Source organism: Mauremys mutica, chromosome 1 (assembly GCF_020497125.1).
Source record: "Mauremys mutica isolate MM-2020 ecotype Southern chromosome 1, ASM2049712v1, whole genome shotgun sequence".
Lineage (NCBI taxonomy): Eukaryota > Metazoa > Chordata > Testudines > Geoemydidae > Mauremys > Mauremys mutica.
In genome coordinates this window covers 348,358,862-348,376,898 of record NC_059072.1, presented here as the reverse complement: position 1 = coordinate 348,376,898, position 18,037 = coordinate 348,358,862, and the positions used below count along the sequence as shown (strand labels likewise).

The following is an 18,037-nucleotide window of genomic DNA, read 5'->3' as shown; positions in this document are numbered from 1 at the left end:
CCCACACGAGCTGGGCAGAATCCCGTCATAGGCTGCTGTACCTCAGCGGGAGTAAATCCAGCGAGGGCTAGAGAGGGCTCTAAACATTGAAGGTAGAGAGAGAAGAAGCCAAAGAAGCTAAACCTAAACAAAGCTGAACTCAAAAACCTCAGACACCTTGTTCGGGGGGGAGGGGAATGGTAAATTATTGGGGTGGGGGGTGTTTCTAAGTAAGTTTGTTCGTGGCAGGTGCTGCCCTGACAGTCCAGGAGACTGAAATCCTCTCTATCCAGGCACCAGGCTGCAGCCATATATCTATATACCAGGGGTCGGCAACCTTTCGGAAGTGGTGTGCCGAGTCTTCATTTATTCACTCTGATTTAGGGTTTCACGTGCCAATAATACATGTTAACGTTTTTAGAAGGTCTCTTTCTATAAGTCTATAATATAGAACTAAACTATTGTATGTAAAGTAAATAAGGTTTTTAAAATGTTTCAGAAGCTTCATTTAAAATTAAATTAAAATGCAACAGACCCCACCGGACCGGTGGCCAGGACCCGGGCAGTGTGAGTGCCACTGAAAATCAGCTCACGTGCCGCCTTCTGCACCCGTGCCATAGGTTGCCTACCCCTGGTATATACAGTATATATATAGCCCCCTGTCATAGAGCACACCTGCCCTGTAGCACCCCCTGCTGGCCAACTATGGTGCTGCAGGCACTCCCTGTCTCTGTTTTCCCTCATCCCTCCCCACACAGGTTGAGATGGTCCCATGGCTTAGTCCTCTGGTCAAACTTAACCCTTTCCAGAATAGCAAAAGTCCAAAAAGCCCTTCCAGGGCTTCTCTAAGTTCAACCCACCCTCTGCACCCTGTTCCCAGCCCCTTTCTGGGCTTTCCCCTACTCAGGTATAGAGTACTGGTTCCCCTTGGAGCACGTTCTCCTGCAGCCCCAATTCAGGACTTTCCACACCAGACCGATGCCCTTTTATGAGGTGCAGCTGGCTATTAATATATCACCAGAGCCCCCTATAGTCCTGCTATTTCTTCTGAGGGTCATACCTAGGGTTTCCAGGTGTCCGGTTATCGATGAAAAGGGACCCTGGCAGCTCTGGTCAGCATAGCTGATCAGACCATTAAAAGTCCAGTTGGTGGGGCTGGCAGGCTCCCTACCTGGCTTTGGGCAGCTCCCAGAGGCAGCGACATGTCCCTGCAGCTCCTAGGCACAGGGGCGGACAAGGGGGCTCTACGTGCTGCCCCTGCCCTGTGCACCGGCTCCACAGCTCCCATTGGCTGGGAACCACAGCCAATGGGCGCTAGGGGGTGGTGCCTGTGCACGGAAGCAGTGCACACCTCGCAGAGTCGCCTGGCCACCCCTATGCCTAGGAGCCAAGAGACATGTTGCCGCTTCCGGGGAGCCCCCTGAGATAAGCACCACCCTGAGCCCACACCCCTCATCTCCTCCTGCGTGCCAACCCCCTGCCCCAGCATGGAGCCCCCTCCCACAGCCTGCACCCCACACCCACCCCCCGAACCCTTGTCCCAGCCCTGAGCCCCCTCCCACACCCAAACTGCCTTCCGGAGCCTGCCCCCTCCCAATCCACTGCCCCAGCCCTGAGCCCCCTCTCGCACCTAAACTCCCTCCCAGAGTCTGCACCCCACATCTCCCTGCACCGCTACCCCAGCCCTAAACCCCCTCCTGCACCCAAACTCCCTCCCAGAGCCTGCACCCCCTCCTGCACCCCTGCCCCAGCCTGGATCCCCCTCTTGCACCCTGAACCCCTCATTTCTAGCCCCACCCCAGAGCCCACACCCCCAGCTGGCGCCCTCACACCCCCTGCCCCCCAACCCCCTGCCCCAGCCTGGTAAAAATGAGTGAGCGAGTGAGTGAGGGTGGGGGAGAGTGAGTGACAGAGGGAGGGGGGATGGAGTGAGCAGGGGTGGGGCTTTGGAGAAGGGGCGGGGCTTCAGAGAAGGGGCAGGGGCAGGGCAAGGGTGTTCGATTTTGTGCGATTAGAAAGTTGACAACCCTAGTCATCCCAGTGCATCAGCCTCTACCAGAGCCCCAGGACTGGCTACCATTGGAACTGTTTGTCAGTGTCTCACGGACCCTGTACTGCAAAGAGCTAAAGAAGATTCCTCTTAGTTCAGGTGGTAGAGGCCCATACTTCCGGAGCAGGGAGATCTGGGTTCTTTCCCTGCTGTGACGTTCCGAGTGACCGTAGTGCCTGGCACAGAGACAACAAGTAGCCATGGATTTGTTATGGTATTACTCCTAACAAAACAAATGGGAGGAAATGAGATCGCAGAGTCCGAGCCCAGGTGCAGAATCACGTGCGACAGATCTGCAGCTAACAGGCCCTCGCTCAGTCTTGTGCTGAGATTTTCCTAGGCTGACAGCTGGAAATGGGGAGTGAGTCACTGCAAGCTGTGCAGGGGAGTTGGTTGCAATGATGATCTGGAACAGTAGGTCTGCAGACATGAATAGAAAATGGCCTCCAATTGCGGGGACTGGGAGGCTGCGTGAACTCAAAAAAGAGTATAAGGGCGTCTCCAAAATTGGGAGTGTTTTCACCTGTGTCATCCCAGGCTGCTCTTTAAAATACAGATCTGGCAATTTAATCATCTGACACATACAAAAAGACCGACAGGTATCTTTAGCCGCAGTAAAGACACTTCAGCACAGTGACCAGAGCCGGGCTCCTCTAGGGGGTAGAAATGACACAAAATCGTCAGTGTTGTCCAGGAAGTAGATGTCCATAGTCATGTAGATTACAGCAGGGTAGCTTTGCAGAGCTTTCCAATTTTTGGATCTGTCCGAGCTGTGGTTGCTGCAGGACCCAGGTCACTTTTGCAGCTGCCTGATCTTGGGGCCAACTTGGCTCCTGGTAAGAAACACCTCAAGGCTGCTCTTAGTTGCAGCTGACTGTCCACAGCCCAAAGGGGCTGTTACAGCACCCAGGGACTGCTGAAGTGCCGTGATGGTCCGACCACTCCCCTTCCCCCAAGCCACACCCCCTTACACCAGGAGCAGGGGAGGGTTTAGGGGAGAGCCAGTTTTACACTCTGCCAGAGGAATCCCCAGGGAACTGATTAAGCCGGCTTTATGGCCCTGCTCTAGTGATACAATTTGGCCCTGTCTAATCTGAGGATCATCCCCATATCTCAGAATCAGCTCTGAGATGTGTCTTGATTGCTTGATTGTCACCCTGCATATTAGGAGAGGGACCAATCAAGGTGTTTCCTCCTCTAATAGGACTCTCTCAATGTAATATTATGTAACATGGGAGGGTGAGGAGTGGGAGCCGGGGAGGGCACACAGGCTAAAATTTTACAATCTGACAACGCTGCCCTGAAATCAAGAATTAGGCGCCTAAATAAAAGTGGCTGGATTTTCAGAAGTGCTGAGCACCCAACCGCGTCCCTGCTGAAGCCAGCGGGAGCCATGGGTGCTCAGTAGCTTTGGGTGGTAAAGTAAAACTGGACTAACGTGCTGCTGTTTCACATTGTTTCAGAGTCTGAAAGCGGAAATGGACAAGATACTAGAAGCTGTGATGATGTCTTCCTACCCCAACAACGTGAAACAAGGGCTAGTGAGACGCGTCATCGAGGCAATAAAGCAGCCCATGGACAGCGAGCAGTGCTGGTCCATGCTAGAACTCTCCACCAAGCTCTATCTCATGGGTGACACCAAGTTTAAGAGAGAGATCGGCAAAGAAGTTTTGGAAGTTTACGGCCACTACCACCCGGAGGAGTTTGAGGAATTCTTCAACGTCCGATTCCTCCTGAGTCTCCTCCAGGAAGGTTACGGGCCTGCGGGGAAAAGGAGCCCTTATGTATTAGATTATATCCACCTGGGTCTTCAGTTTGTCTTGGAGAGCCCGTCGGCTAGTGACATTTTCAGCCTGCTGAGGATTGAAGTGCTCCGCAAAGTCTGCGAGCGGCCTGGGCCCAAGCAGTGTGCTAAGATCAGTAAGCTCTTATCGCAGCATCCTCAATGTGTTCCCACAGGCAAACACCAGATTTTGTTTTGCCAGCAGCTGATACGGTGCATTGGGCAGTTCCAGTGCATCTCAGAAGGAGAAGATGACATCATGGAGTTTCTAGACCATGTGAACAAAGTGAGCGGACTGTTGCAGAAGATCTGGAGAGCTCAGACTTCCTCCATTCTGCCGTCCTTGAAGGAGGTTTTTTCTATCATTTCTTCAACAGGTAAAAACAGTCCAGTGTGTTTTCAGCCGTGTGCTAATAATGAAATAGAATGTCTTACGTCAGAGGCTGGCAACCCTCAGTATGCTTCTTGTAGCTCCCATTGGCCAGGAATGGTGAACCGCGGCCACTGGGAGCTGTGTGTGTGTGGGGGGGGGGATGGGTTGCCTGTGGACAGTCAACATAAACAAAATGTCTCGCAGCCCGCCAGCGGATTACCCTGATGGGCCGCGTGTCACAGGTTACCGACCCCTATCTTACATTTTACATTGTCCTAAAAGATCTAGCATTTCAGGAACTTAATATAACAGATACACAGCTGTATAGGCTATAAAATAGAAATGGCATCATCTGCTACTGACATGCAACAGTAAGTCCACAGCAACCCTACCCAATCGTTCAGGCCAGGAAGTGATGCATATATTATCCAGTTGAGATTGCAGAGGAAACTTAGGCAGAATTTTAATTACACAAGCTGAAATTTGACCAGGGTACTGGTGTAAAACAGTGATATAGTGCCCAACGCAACTACAGGCAAAGCCAGTGGAAAGATTCCCATAGTTGGGCTCCTGATTCCCTGTGGGCAGTAAATGCCCATTCTCCACTCCCACAAACTCCAGTGCGAGCTGGACACCTCTCTGCCCTGGTTGCTTTGGAACCTCACCCTTGGCCTTGTGCCTTGGAGCATGCCCCAGACTGTAAATATCCAGGGTCATCCTGTGACGAGCCACCCTGGGGTGCAACCTGGAACTGGGGTACTGCTGAGCCCTCTCACATTGTGACGTTGTGACAAGCTACAAAGCCCTCCACGCTTGCCCTCACACAAACATTCACAGGCAGGGGTCACATCCAGCTGTGTTCATGAATGCTGTGCCAGCCACTGCATGAACCAACAACAGAGAGACTCCATTCAAAATATCCCCAGCTCCCCAGCCTAAGACCCAAAGCTGCACCATCCTGTCCTGGTCAAAAGCCTGACCAGTATGAATTTATTACTCAGTCCAGCCCTCCCTTGATGGAAAGTGTAGGGGACAATTTCCTGGTGCAAGTGCTGGGCTGAGCTCTTCTTGACCTGCTGCTCACAAACAGAGTTAGTAGGGGAAGCAAAAGTGGATGGGAACCTGAGAGGCAGTGACCATGAGATGGTCGAGTTCAGGATCCTGACACAAGGAAGTCCAGACCCTGGACTTCAGAAAAGCAGACTTCGACTCCCTCAGAGAGTTGACAGGCAGGATCCCCTGAAAAAATAACATGATGGGGAAAGGAGTCCAGGAGAGCTGGCTGCAGTGATGAGCTGCCAAAATCTTAACAACGGGTTCCCTATAAAAAGTTCTGATTTAACAACGGGTTCCCTATAAAAAGTTCTGATTTAAGGGATGTGCGACAGCATGTATTTTTTGTACCAATAGGGTTACCATACGTCCATATTTTCCCAGGAGGTGATTAAGAACCGAAAAGCCTGACATGTCCCGGAAAATACAGATGTATTTTAACCCTACCTAAATTCTTTTTTAAAAAGATGGGGCTGAACTAGAAATGAGTTCCGTTTCACATGTGTGGGTGGTGATCAGGGACAGTCTCAATTTTTGGGTCTTTTTCTTATATAGGCTCCTATTACCCCTCACCCCCGTCCCGATTTTTCACACTTGCTGTCTGGTCACTCTAGGGTGTGCACATGTGTGGGTCCCAGCTGCTCCCTGCCCCCCCCTCATTAAAGCAGGTGTGCAGGGTTACTGCCCTGGGAACTGCAGGGCACCAGTGGATGTGGGGCTGGCTGCAGATAGGGGCGTGGGGCAGGGCTAGCTGGAGGCAGGGAGTGACACGGGGTGGCTGTGGGCAGGTGATACAGACGGGCGGGCTGCGGGTGGCTGTGGGCAGGGGGTGGCTGCGGGCGGCTGTGGGCAGAGGCTGGCTGCAGGCAGGGGGTGGCTGTGGCTGGGGCTGCAGGCAGAGGGCTGGCTGCGGGCAGAGGGTGGGACAGGGGGTGGCTGTGGGCAGGGGCTGGCTGGAGGCGGCTGCAGGCAGGGGGCTGGCTGTGGGTGGCTGTGGGTGGCTGGGGGCAGGGGGCTGGCTGGGGGCAGGGGGCTGGCTGGGGGAGGTGCAGGCAGGGGGCTCTGGGCGGGGGAGGGGCGCAGACACTCACACGGGGGGGGGGAGGGGCTGGGAGCAGCAGGACGCAGCCGGGGACTCACCAGGCAGCAGCCGGAGCCCCAGGGCCAGAGGTCCAAAGAGCAGGAGCAGCAACAGGGCCAGGAGGCAGCTCACATGGCTCTCGCAGCGCAGCGCAGTGCCCCCCGGCGGCCGGGAGGAGGAATTACAGGCTTCCCAGGCAGAGCCCATCAAAGCTTCCCTCGCAGGGAAGCTAGTTAACAAGCGGTTCTAAAACCGCTTCTAAATTTAACAACGGGTTCGCGCGAACCGGTGCGAACCGGCTCCAGCTCACCACTGGCTGGCTGCATTTTAAAGAATCCGTATTGAGGTTGCAGGAAAAAAACCATCCCGATGTGTAGGAAGAATAGTAAATATGGCAGGCGACCAGCTTGGCTTAATTGTGAAATCCTTGCTGAACTTAAACACAAAAAAGAAGCTTACAAGAAGTGGAAGATTGGACAAATGACCAGGGAGGAGTATAAAAATATTGCTCAGGCATGCAGGAGTGAAATCAGGAAGGCCAAATCACACTTGGAGTTGCAGCTAGCAAGAGATGATAAGAGTAACAAGAAGGGTTTCTTCAGGTGTTTTAGCAACAAGAAGAAAGTCAAGGAAAGTGTGGGCCCCTTACTGAATGAGGGAGGCAACCTAGTGACAGAGGATGTGGAAAAAGCTAATGTATTCAATGATTTTTTTGCCTCTGTCTTCACAAACAAGATCAGCTCCCAGATTGCTGCACTGGGCAGCACAGTATGGGGAGAAGGTGCCCAGCCCTCTGTGGAGAAAGAAGTGGTTCGGGACTATTTAGAAAAACTGGATGAGCACTAGTCCATGGGGCCGGATGCGCTGCATCCAAGGGTGCTAAAGAAGTTGGCAGATGTGATTGCAGAGCCATTGGCCATTATCTTTGAAAACTCATGGCGAACGGGGGAGGTCCCGGATGACTGGAAAAAGGCTAATGTAGTGCCCATCTTTTAAAAAAGGGAAGAAGAAGGATCCGGGGAACTACAGGCCAGTCAGCCTCACCTCAGTCCCTGGAAAAATCATGGAGCAGGTCCTCAAGGAATCAATTCTGAAGCACTTAGAGGAGGGGAAAGTGATCAGGAACAGTCAGCATGGATTTACCAAGGGCAAGTCATGCCTGACTAACCTAATTGCCTTCTATGAGGAGATAACTGGGTCTGTGGATGAGGGGAAAGCAGTGGATGTGTTATTCCTTGACTTTAGCAAAGCTTTTGATATAGTCTCCCACAGTACTCTTGCCAGCAAGTTAAAGAAGTATGGGCTGGATGATTGGACTGTAAGGTGGATAGAAAGCTGGCTAGATCGTCGGGCTCAATGGGTAGTGATCAATGGCTCCATGTCTAGTTGGCAGCTGGTTTCATGTGGAGTGCTCCAAGGGTCAGTCCTGGGGCTGGTTTTGTTCAATATCTTCATTAATGATCTGGAGGATGGCATGGACTGCACTCTCAGCAAGTTTGCAGATGACACTAAACTGAGAGGACTGGTAGATACGCTGGAGGGTAGGGATAGGATACAGAGGGACCTAGACAAATTAGAGGACTGGGCCAAAAGAAACCTGATGAGGTTCAACAAGGACAAGTGCAGAGTCCTGCACTTAGGACGGAAGAATCCCATTCACTGTTACAGACTAGGGTCCGAATGGCTAGGAAGCAGTTCTGCAGAAAAGCACCTAGGGGTTACAGTGGATGAGAAGCTGGATATGAGTCAACAGTGAGCCCTTGTTGCCAAGAAGGCTAACGGCATTGGTGAGGCCTCATCTGGAGTACTGTGTCCAGTTTTGGGCCCCACACTGCAAGAAGGATATAGAAAAATTGGAAAGAGTCCAGCAGAGGGCAACAAAAATGATTAGGGGTCTGGAGCACATGACTTATGAGGAGAGGCTGAGGGAACTGGGGTTGTTTAGTCTGCAGAAGAGAAGAATGAGGGGGGATTTGATAGCTGCTTTCAACTACCTGAAAGGGGGTTCCAAAGCGGATGGATCTAGACTGTTCTCAGTGGTACCTGATGACAGAACAAGGAATAATGGTCTCAAGTTGCAGTGAGGGAGGTTTAGGTTGGATATTAGGAAAACTTTTTCACTGGGAGGGTGGTGAAGTACTGGAATGGGTTACCTAGGGAGGTGATGGAATCTCCTTCCTTAGAGGTTTTTAAGGTCAGGCTTGACAAAGCCCTGGCTGGGATGATTTAGTTGGGGATTGGTCTAGATGACCTCCCGAGGTCCCTTCCAACCCTGATATTCTATGAAGAGGACCATGCACAAGCCTTTAACTGGGCTGAGGTTTTCCCTGCACTTCAGGCAAACCACACTGTTTTGGGTAAAAAATATAAAATAGATTTATTAACCACAGAAAGATAGATTTCACGTGCTTATAAGTGATAGCAAACAGATCAAAAATGGTTACCTGAGAAATAAAATTGCAATCTAAGTCTTATACACTAGATAGGATTTGAATCAAGCAGTGTCTTATCTTGTTAGATAGTATAAACAGGCCATCAAGCTTCCATGCACAGGCAGGCTTCCTTCTTCCCTGCCTGGGATCCCCCTTCCCCAGTTCAGTCTTTGTTCCACAAGTGTTTTCAGGTGTTCTCTGGTCTGGAGCATGAGGCCCCATGGTGATGTCACTTCCCTCTTTTATAGTTTCTTCCATTTGGTGGGAACCCCTTTGTTCCAAGCCAAGTTCCCAGCCCAGTTTGTGGAAAAATACAGGTACGAAAATGGAGTTCAGTGTCATGTGATCTGGTCACAAGCCCTTGCGTGCTCCTGATGCGTTGTGGCAGCCATTGTTCACGGGGTGACTGAAGTGTCCCCAGGACAGTTCATCAGATAAAGATAAGCTTTCCCCATGGCCCATTGTCTTTGTTGATGGGCCATGCAACTTGAATAGGCCATTCACAGTGTGCTCGCAGACTGTATGTAAAGCTTTATGAGTGTTACCTAGGTGCAAGCACATTTGAAATACAAATACATAGTTAATATTCGTAACTCCAGATACAGAAATGATACATTTTATACAAATAGGATAATCATATTCAGCAAACTGTAACTTTTCCATAGACACCTCACATGGCATATCTTGTACAAGATGCATCATAATCATATCATCATGGTAAATACGAGGTGCAGAGTGTCACATGTCCCATTGGAGGTTGTAGAGAACGAGTAGTATAACATAGAGAGGGAATTTGCTTGCATAGGGATCTAGGGGTCAGGACCAATTGGCCAGCTGTTAGAAAAGCAATAGCACACTCCAGGGGCTAGCATTCATTTGCATGTGATCCCTGCCCCTCTTTCAGCTGTGTGCCTCACAAAACACCCAGGGTGTCTGCCACGGCCGCATGCCTTGTGTGCCGTTAAGAACATAGGAACCGCCATCCCAGAACAGATCAGTGTTGAGTCGATGGAGCTATGCTGATTTACACTAGCTGATGAGCCGGCCCTTTGTGTAGCTAGAAAGGATTCGACCTTTGCAGTAGAGACAGAATAATGTAAACCGGATTTCCCAGCGACTTCCAACTTTCATGTTGTCTGTTCTTACTAATGTCTTACAGAGGAGCAGGAAGCTCCATCAAATGCCTTGGCCAGCGTGGTCCAGTACGTTCCACTAGAGCTCATGGATGGTGTCATAAGAAACCTAACCAATGACGACAGCATAACGGATGTGCAGATGATGACTGCGATCAGTAGGTAGGAGATGTGAGGCGGTACTGGTGGCTGAACGTCCTGGAAGGATTCTTACTGTGCATCCTCAGGCCAGAGAAAGACCTGCCCAATAGCTACATTCAATCCTTCCTAGCAATTTCATCCCAGGGCTCAGGCTTAGGAGAAGAATACTATTTGCTGGTATCCTGTACAGCCCTAGTGTGGAGGTTTGAGGGGTGGGGGGGACAGGAGAATTTTGCTATCCCTCCTCACTACCCTCCAAGCATGCAGGACTCTGGAAATAAGGACCAGGATTTTCAACAGGGACTTGTGATTTCTAGGTTCCCCACTTGAGACACCTTAAAAGGGCCTGATTTTCAGAAAGTGCTGAGAACCTGCCCTCTGAATATCAAGTCCCTTTAAGGTGTCTCAGGTTGGGCACCTGAAGTGGAGGCACCCAAAATCACTAGGCACTTCTGAAAATCTTGCCCAAGGTGAGTGCAACTGCTGGTGCTTTTTCACTGGATCTTTATTTAACTGGGTGATGTATCCGTGGCTTGCACCCTGGCTGTGAAAACGGCTTCAGCCTGAACTCAGAGCTGCTGTTTTCCCTATGGGGGTCTGGGCAGCACAGGTGCTGGTGTTGGTGGCTAGTCAGGCACAACTGACTGGCTTCCGGAGCAGCAGCTCCCTTCTACCTTAGCTCCTGTGAAAGTCACAGCTATAGAATGGGGAGCTCCACGTGCTTGGAAAGCCTGGAGCATGGAGGAGCTACAGAAGGTGGTGGGCTGTTTAGTAATCGGTTGGTGACATAGCACAGATACTGTGTAGCACCCAGATCCCACCCCGATGGATGCATGAGAACCACCTAGCTTGAGAGAGGTTATAAAGGGAAACCAAAGTTGTACTGTCTGCCATTTCCTGCCTGCAGTTGAGCCCCTGCCGATCCTGGCCTGCATGCAAGGGTGCTTGTCTGGTCTGTCAGATTCTCTCTCTAATTGATGTCCAGTGTTCACCCAGTGTCCCAGCTTTGCATTAGCATTTATGGTATCTGCCTATATCCGGGACGGTTGGCTAAATAGCAGTTGCAGTTGCACAAGGGTGGGGGGGAACAAAATCAATCTTCCTAGCTGTGTTTATTCCTGAAATAGATTCCAGGCTCCCTTCAACCAAAGTCTGTATGTAGCTAAGGCTTACAGCAGCCAAGGTTCAAAATAACAAAGGGGAGAACTTCCCTGTATGTTGCCTGGACATGGTTTTAACCTCTAGTTTGCAGATTACATGGTAGGGTTTAGCCACTGCATGCACAGCCAAGTACATCTTTTATCCTAGAATGGCAGAGCTATCTCTTTTGGTTGCTCCAGTAGTGGAATGAAGTGGGGCTGGATGAGTAAAAAGCCAGAGGACCTTTTTCTCCTGCAGGACAGTGGTTCAAATGTGCCCTAACTTGGTGAAAATGGGAAATTAGCGGCCATCTAATGGTGCTTGGCTGCCGTCTGGTGGTGGTCTCGGTGCAGATCTTGGAGTCACACAAGAGGTATCCCCCTTGTTAGCAGACTCAGTGGAGATGACAAGGAGTGAATGAGCTGCGGAGGCTTTCATCCCTAATCGCTTTAGAACCCATTAACCAGGGAGCAGGGCTACTCAGGAAGAATGAGGGTTTAAAGAGCCAGCTCCTAAGTGACCAGAGGAGCTAGAGAACAGGGCTGAATGAACATCTGGCATTCCAGAGGTGGTCCTTCAAGGTCAGGCTTGGGATAGAGTCTCCTCTCTGGGGTCACCAGCCTCCTCTGCAGGCCTGTGTCCAAGTCCCAAAACTCCTCCCTCTCCCAGGTTCCTTGGCCTAGGAGAGTGTTTATCCTGGGGGCTCCTCACAGAGGCCACTTCCTGCTTTCCTTTGATACCCACGTCCACCTTGTCCTCCAGGTTAAGTGTGTGCTCTCATGAGCCCAAGTACAAACACTCCTCCATAAAGGGCAGGCTGAGCAGATTCCCTCAAGTGAAGCTGGTCTTCTCCCTGGCTCCCTATGCAGAGCATTAACCCCTTCCCTACCAGTCTTAGTGCTGGGTGCGTCCATCACATCCCAGGCTACACGTGGGGAGCTAGCACTGTTCACTGGCATAGCCATTATACCTGGACTGTGGATAAATAAGAGGCTTCTGCATATACATCCCTTTCACCAGCACAAAATTCTCTTTGACTTGCAGGGTGGGGTTTGTTTTCATAAAGTCTAAAGTGAGCCGAGTCAAAGCGCGTCTGTATTTCAGTGCTGTTTCCAACCCACATGGTCTTTTCTTTCTTTTCATGGGGCGCTAATCCCAGATGCCGCTGTGGACTCTAATCGATAATTCCACTAAGAGCTCCGGATTCCAAAAATAGCCGTCGCAAAATCAATTGCCTCTTTCCTGTAAAATCCTCTGTTACAGTGAATGATTACTCATTGCTACCGAAACATTAAGCAGAGCTTGGGAAATGTAATTAGGCTCACTTAGGAGCCAGGCGGAAGTTTTGGTGGACTGTTTATAAACTGATGGTGCTCCAGAGAGCTACATTAACATCATTCGTTCTTCGAAGTGGAATTACTTTGAAAGTCACTTAAAGGGGTTTTATTTTTGTGCATGGAACCAGCTACCTCAACACATAGCAAATATAGTAATAGTTTACATGTGTATACAGCCCCTTTCGTCTCAGAATGCTTTAGAAACCACATACATAGAAAAAATCTTTCAGTCATGAGTGAAGGCAGCCACCTTTGGGGTGGGAAGGTTCTAGCTAGGGGATAATCAGCACACAGTACAACAGCTATGGGGGGAGTGAACAGGGGTGGCTCTAGGTATTTTGCCGCCCCAAGCACGGCAGGCAGGCTGCCTTCGGCGGCTTGCCTGCAGGAGGTCCCCAGTCCCGTGGGTTCGGCGGCACGCCTGCGGGAGGTCCACCGAAGCCGCGGGACCAGCAGACCCTCCGCAGGCAAGCCGCCGAAGGCAGCCTGCCTGCCGCCCTCGCGGCGACCAGCAGAGCACCCCCCGTGGCTTGCCACCCGAGGCACGCGCTTGGTGTGCTGGTGCCTGGAGCCGCCCTTGGGAGTGAGGAATGGAATATTTTGGCCAAGGACAAAAATTGTCCTTGGATCTTCAGTACCTCTAAGGACTTTTGCTCCTCTGGTTATACAATGCAGTTCAGTGGATCGTTTCTATCTCTGTCCACATAAGTATTTGTGTGGCTACCTTTCAGTGGCGTTATATTTATTCCATCTGTAAAATGAGGATCATGATACTGATCTCCTCGGTAAAGTGCTTTGAGGTCTACTGCTGAAAAGCACTGTCTAAGTGCTAGGTGGAGTTCTGTGTAGAGCTGGCTGAAACTTAGAATTTCTGGTTCACGGGAAATTTCAAAAAATTCCATTTCAGAACCACAGACGTGGTGTTTCTGAAACAAAATGTGTTCCCAGAACCTGCAGCAGCTGCCTGAACTGTGCGTGATTCTGCTCCCTTCCACCGCTGCTCAAGTGAGGTCTCTCAGGGTTGTTGTTTTTTTGGCTCCAGGTTGTGAATATGGGGACAGAGCCCAGTTAAAGCTGGGGCTTCTGCGCTCCTCAGCTCCACGGCAGGAAGGCAGGTAACTCTGCCATGGTGGGCCTGCCCCAGAGCTGTGAAACCTGGAAACCTGGACTCCCCATCACCTGCCAGGAACCTATGCAGATTGTGATTGGATGAAAGCTCATTGAACCCGAGATGGTTTCACAAACACACACAAATGATGATATAATATTTCCTTTGATAATAATCTAAATTTACAAATAGGCAAAGCAAGAAAAATGCTGCCTGAGAAACTATTAGAGTTTGATTTAAGGATATTTACACTGTATACTTTGACATGTGATATTGACCATTGATGTTTTAACACTAACAATTGTAAATCTTTAACTTTTTGAATCTCAACAGATACTGTCATTAAATAATTAGTCTGAGCCCCCACATAATTTCCTGCAACTATACAAAATTAATTAGATAAAAATAGAAAAAAATGCTTCAAGATAAACATTGATATTATCTGTTGACATTATAATAAAAATATTGAAATTCTGCCAAGCCTAACTGTAAGCTGATCCTAAATCCATTGAAACCCAGCTCAGGAAAAACTTCCTAACGGTAAGAACAGTAGGACATTGGAACAGATGCCTAAGGAGGTTGTGGAAGCTCCTTCACTAGAGGCTGAAGCCATCTGTCTGGATGGTTTAAACACAACAAATCCTGCATCTTGGCAGGGGGTTAGACTAGATGACCCTGGCAGTCCCTTCTAACTCTGTGGTTCTATGATTCTATGCAATCACCAGTGGAAAGACTCCCCATCCACTTTAATAGGTTTTGGATCAGGCCTTCTTAATGGCTATGTCGTGCTGACTGAATTACTAAAATCCTAATCCAGCAGTCACTGGGTTTAGTGTAAAACATGGGATGGTTTATTTGGGGGCAGTTTCTTTTTGGTTTGTCCCAAGCTCCTGGATAGGATGTTGGAGGTGACGGGGTTGTCCGGGACATCATGGATTTTATAATGCATATGTTAAGTCATTATTCCACATATTTGTTTTCCATTGTAGGATGATTGACTGGGTCTCTTGGCCCCTAGGGAAGAACATTGACAAATGGATCATCGCTCTACTGAAGGGTTTGGCTGCAGTGAAAAAGTTCAGCATCTTGATTGAAGTCACTCTTTTGAAAATTGAAAAGGTCAGTGGGCCCTTCAGACATGGCTGTGGAGTCCGTCCTTCCCCCTTAGAACTGGAGCATCTCTGTCCTGCCTTTTGATCAAATTTGACTGAGACGTATATTGACATTAGTGCTGCAACCAGGTGACTAACGGGGTCACCGTAGAATTGGATATTCGGTGCACTGGAGCTGTGCTAGTGGCTTGTACCCACTGGAGTTTGTAACCACCTTACCTTACTATCTACAGAACTGGTAGACTGGAATCTGCCTTGTATGGCTTTCTAGCTAGCAGTTCTTGCCCCCACATGCAATGGATATATAGAAGTGGGAGGCAGAGCTGCCTAGTTGCTAGAGCAGGACACTGGGAGTCAGGAGTTCGTTGCCTGATTCTCATTGGCTCAACGTGTTTCCTCAGACAAGTCAATTACAGCCACCTCTAAAATGACGGTGGATTTTGAATCCCTCATTGTTGGAGGGCCCAACTTGAGACACTTAGGACCTGATTTTCAGAAGTGCCAAGCATCTGTAGCTTCCATTGACTTTAACTGTTGTGGTGAATGCTCAGCGCAGTATGAAAATGAGGCCCTGGGTGTCTCAAGTTGGGTACCCAAAATCAATGGCCACTTTAGAAAATATTACCCCTGCATCTCTCTGCCTCAGTCTCCCCATTTGTACGATGGGGGACTGTGATGAGCTTGGTCACAGAGACCCCCTTGGGACTGTCACCTGATGCGCTGAGACTACTTCTAAGCCCGTTTTCCCTGCCAGCTTGGGACTTCAGAACTCTGTCTTGTTGAGCCAAATACGCTAACCTGCTACAACACAGACCCAAGGTCTGAACCACATCCCCAAAGCTGCTGACTTAACTGAAAACCGCTTAGTGAGTACTCCTGTCTTCAGCACCCAGCTCCCAATGGGATCCAAACCCAAAATAAATCCATTTTACTCTGTTTAAAGCTTATACAGGGTAAACTCATAAATTGTCCGCTCCCCATAACACTGATAGAGAGATATGCGCAACTGTTTGCTCCCCCAGGTATTAATCACTTACTCTGGGTTTATTAATAAACAAAAGTGATTTTATTAAGTATAAAAAGTAGGATTTAAGTGGTTTCAAGTAATAACAGACAGAACAAAGTAAGTTACCAAGCAAAATAAAACAGTACATGCAAGTCTAAGCCTAACACATTAAGAAACTGAGTACAAGCAAATCTCACCCTCAGAGATGTTCCAATAAGCTTCTTTCACAGATTAGACTCCTTCCTAGTCTGGGCCCAGTCCTTTCCCCTGACCTTGCTAGTTCCAGCAGGCATCTTAGGTGGAAAGCAGGAGATTCCACATGACTGGGACTCCTTTGTTCTGTTCCACCCCCTTTTATGGCTTTGGCACAAGGCGGGAATCCTTTGTTTCATTCTGGGTCCCCACCCCTCCTTCTAAATGGAAAAGCACCAGGTTTAAGATGGATTCCAGTATCATGTGATATGGTCACATGTCCTGTGAGACCCCTAGTTAGGGTGACCAGACAGCAAGTGTGAAAAATCGGGACAGGGGGTAGGGGATAATAGGAGTCTATATAAGAAAAAGACCCCAAAATCGGGACTGTCCCAATAAAATCAGGACATCTGGTCACCCTACCCCTAGTCTCCAGTCTTCCAAGGCTGGCCAGCATGTACCCAGGAAGTTTTGCAAGTAAACAGAGCCATTCACAACCAATTGTCCTAGTTAATGGGAGCCATCAAGATTCCAAGCCACCGTTAATGGCCCCCACTTTGCATAATTACAATAGGACCTCAGAGTAATACTTCATATTTCTAGTTTTAGATACAAGAATGATACGTAGATACAAATAGGATGAACACACTGAGTAGATTATAAGCTTTGTAATGATACCTTACAAGAGACCTTTTGCATAAAGCATACTCCAGTTACATTATATTCATACTCAGAAGCATATTTCCATAAACATATGGAGTGCAACGTCACAAGGACAATACTTACCTACCTTGGAGAATCAGCCATGGAAGGCACTATTAAAGTGTAAAGTGTTACTGTTAACTGCAAGTACCTCTTGAATGAACCAAACAGAATGGCAGGGGCATATTATTTCTCCTGGTGCTGCTTTTGTTCTTCTTTCCTTCCGATGTTAATCCATTAGAAACTGACCTGACAGCCATTTAAAATTGGCTTGTGATGTATTTAGCTGCTGGGATTGTGGAAGCAATGGGTTATAGATCCGCTTCGGGAGTGTTGGCATTTTTTGCCCGTTATCTTGTGAGATGCCGATCTTGAAAGAGGAGGATATGGTTACTAGCCCTCTGCTTTCAACGTGCAAGCTCCAGTGATTTGTCTGAGGGGCTGAAGACATTTGAAACATCATGGCAAAGAAAGTGAGGATTAATTTAGAAAATGTAACATCGCTTTGCACTTGTTTAGTGCCTCCCATATGAGGAGCTCAACTCATATCTTGGCATTGTGGTAGCCCTGATGAGGGACTGGGCGTGGCACACTACACATGTGCAACAGAGAGTCTCTGCCCCAAAGAGCTCATGGTTGTGGCAGGTGGAGAGACACAGCGGGTGCCCACAACTGGCTACTGGGGGCAGGGCAATGCACATGTGACACAGTTATGTTTGGCATCCCGAGTAGCAGTGCCAGCACCTTGTTGAGTGGTGAGCCTCCAAATGCTCCTGTGAGCTGGGAAGCTGTTATCCTCCCCTTACAGAGAGGGAAACTCCTGGCCCAGAGAGGGCCGATGACTTGCCAGAGTTCAAGCTTCGAGTCCATGGCAGAGCCAGGAATAGAAGGTGGATCTGCTCACTCTCACGCATGTGCTGTAACCACAGGCTCATTACGTTCTCTTTTTGCGAGGGACTCCTCACCACAGCACGAAAACCTTTTGGAGATCTTTCTGTGCCCCTGCCCTCACTTGTCCATCAAATCTATTGTTGTGCAGCCGCCCACATGGCAATCCCAGAAACAGGGGATGGGGCTTCTTGTCTCAGGAGCATCCCTTCCCACTCAGTCTAGGTCCTGATGACAGGAAGCCCCGCCACCCAGACCTTCCCTTTCTCTTGCTCTGTACCTCTCTCCTCTCCGTGATCTTCAGCATTGCAGGGTGTCCCTCCCTGCCATGCCCAGTGCCGGTGCATGCTCCTTCCTTCCTTCCCCGCTTCACCTGGCTGCCAAGTGAGCCCTTCCCTGTCTGGTACTGGAGAGAGACAGGGTGCCCTGGAATGTGTTGGCTCAGCAGCAGTCACCGCTTCTGGGCTGGCAGGGCAGCCAGGAAAAGGAAGCCCAGGCACACACTGGCCTCTGGGGTTGCTGAAGTG

General features: G+C 49.5%; 1 protein-coding gene across 4 annotated transcripts in view; it reads left to right on the top strand.

The window, feature by feature from the left end:
* USP35 (ubiquitin specific peptidase 35) overlaps window positions 1–18,037 on the top strand; it is an 84,488-nt gene that overhangs the window by 44,542 nt on the left and 21,909 nt on the right. For all 4 annotated transcript variants that reach the window (XM_045020959.1, XM_045020952.1, XM_045020968.1 and 1 more), the window contains exons 2-4: window positions 3,493–4,189; window positions 9,911–10,046; window positions 14,600–14,729. In XM_045020959.1, the coding sequence (XP_044876894.1) occupies window positions 3,493–4,189; window positions 9,911–10,046; window positions 14,600–14,729 (963 nt within the window). The remainder of the gene's footprint in view (window positions 1–3,492; window positions 4,190–9,910; window positions 10,047–14,599; window positions 14,730–18,037) is intronic.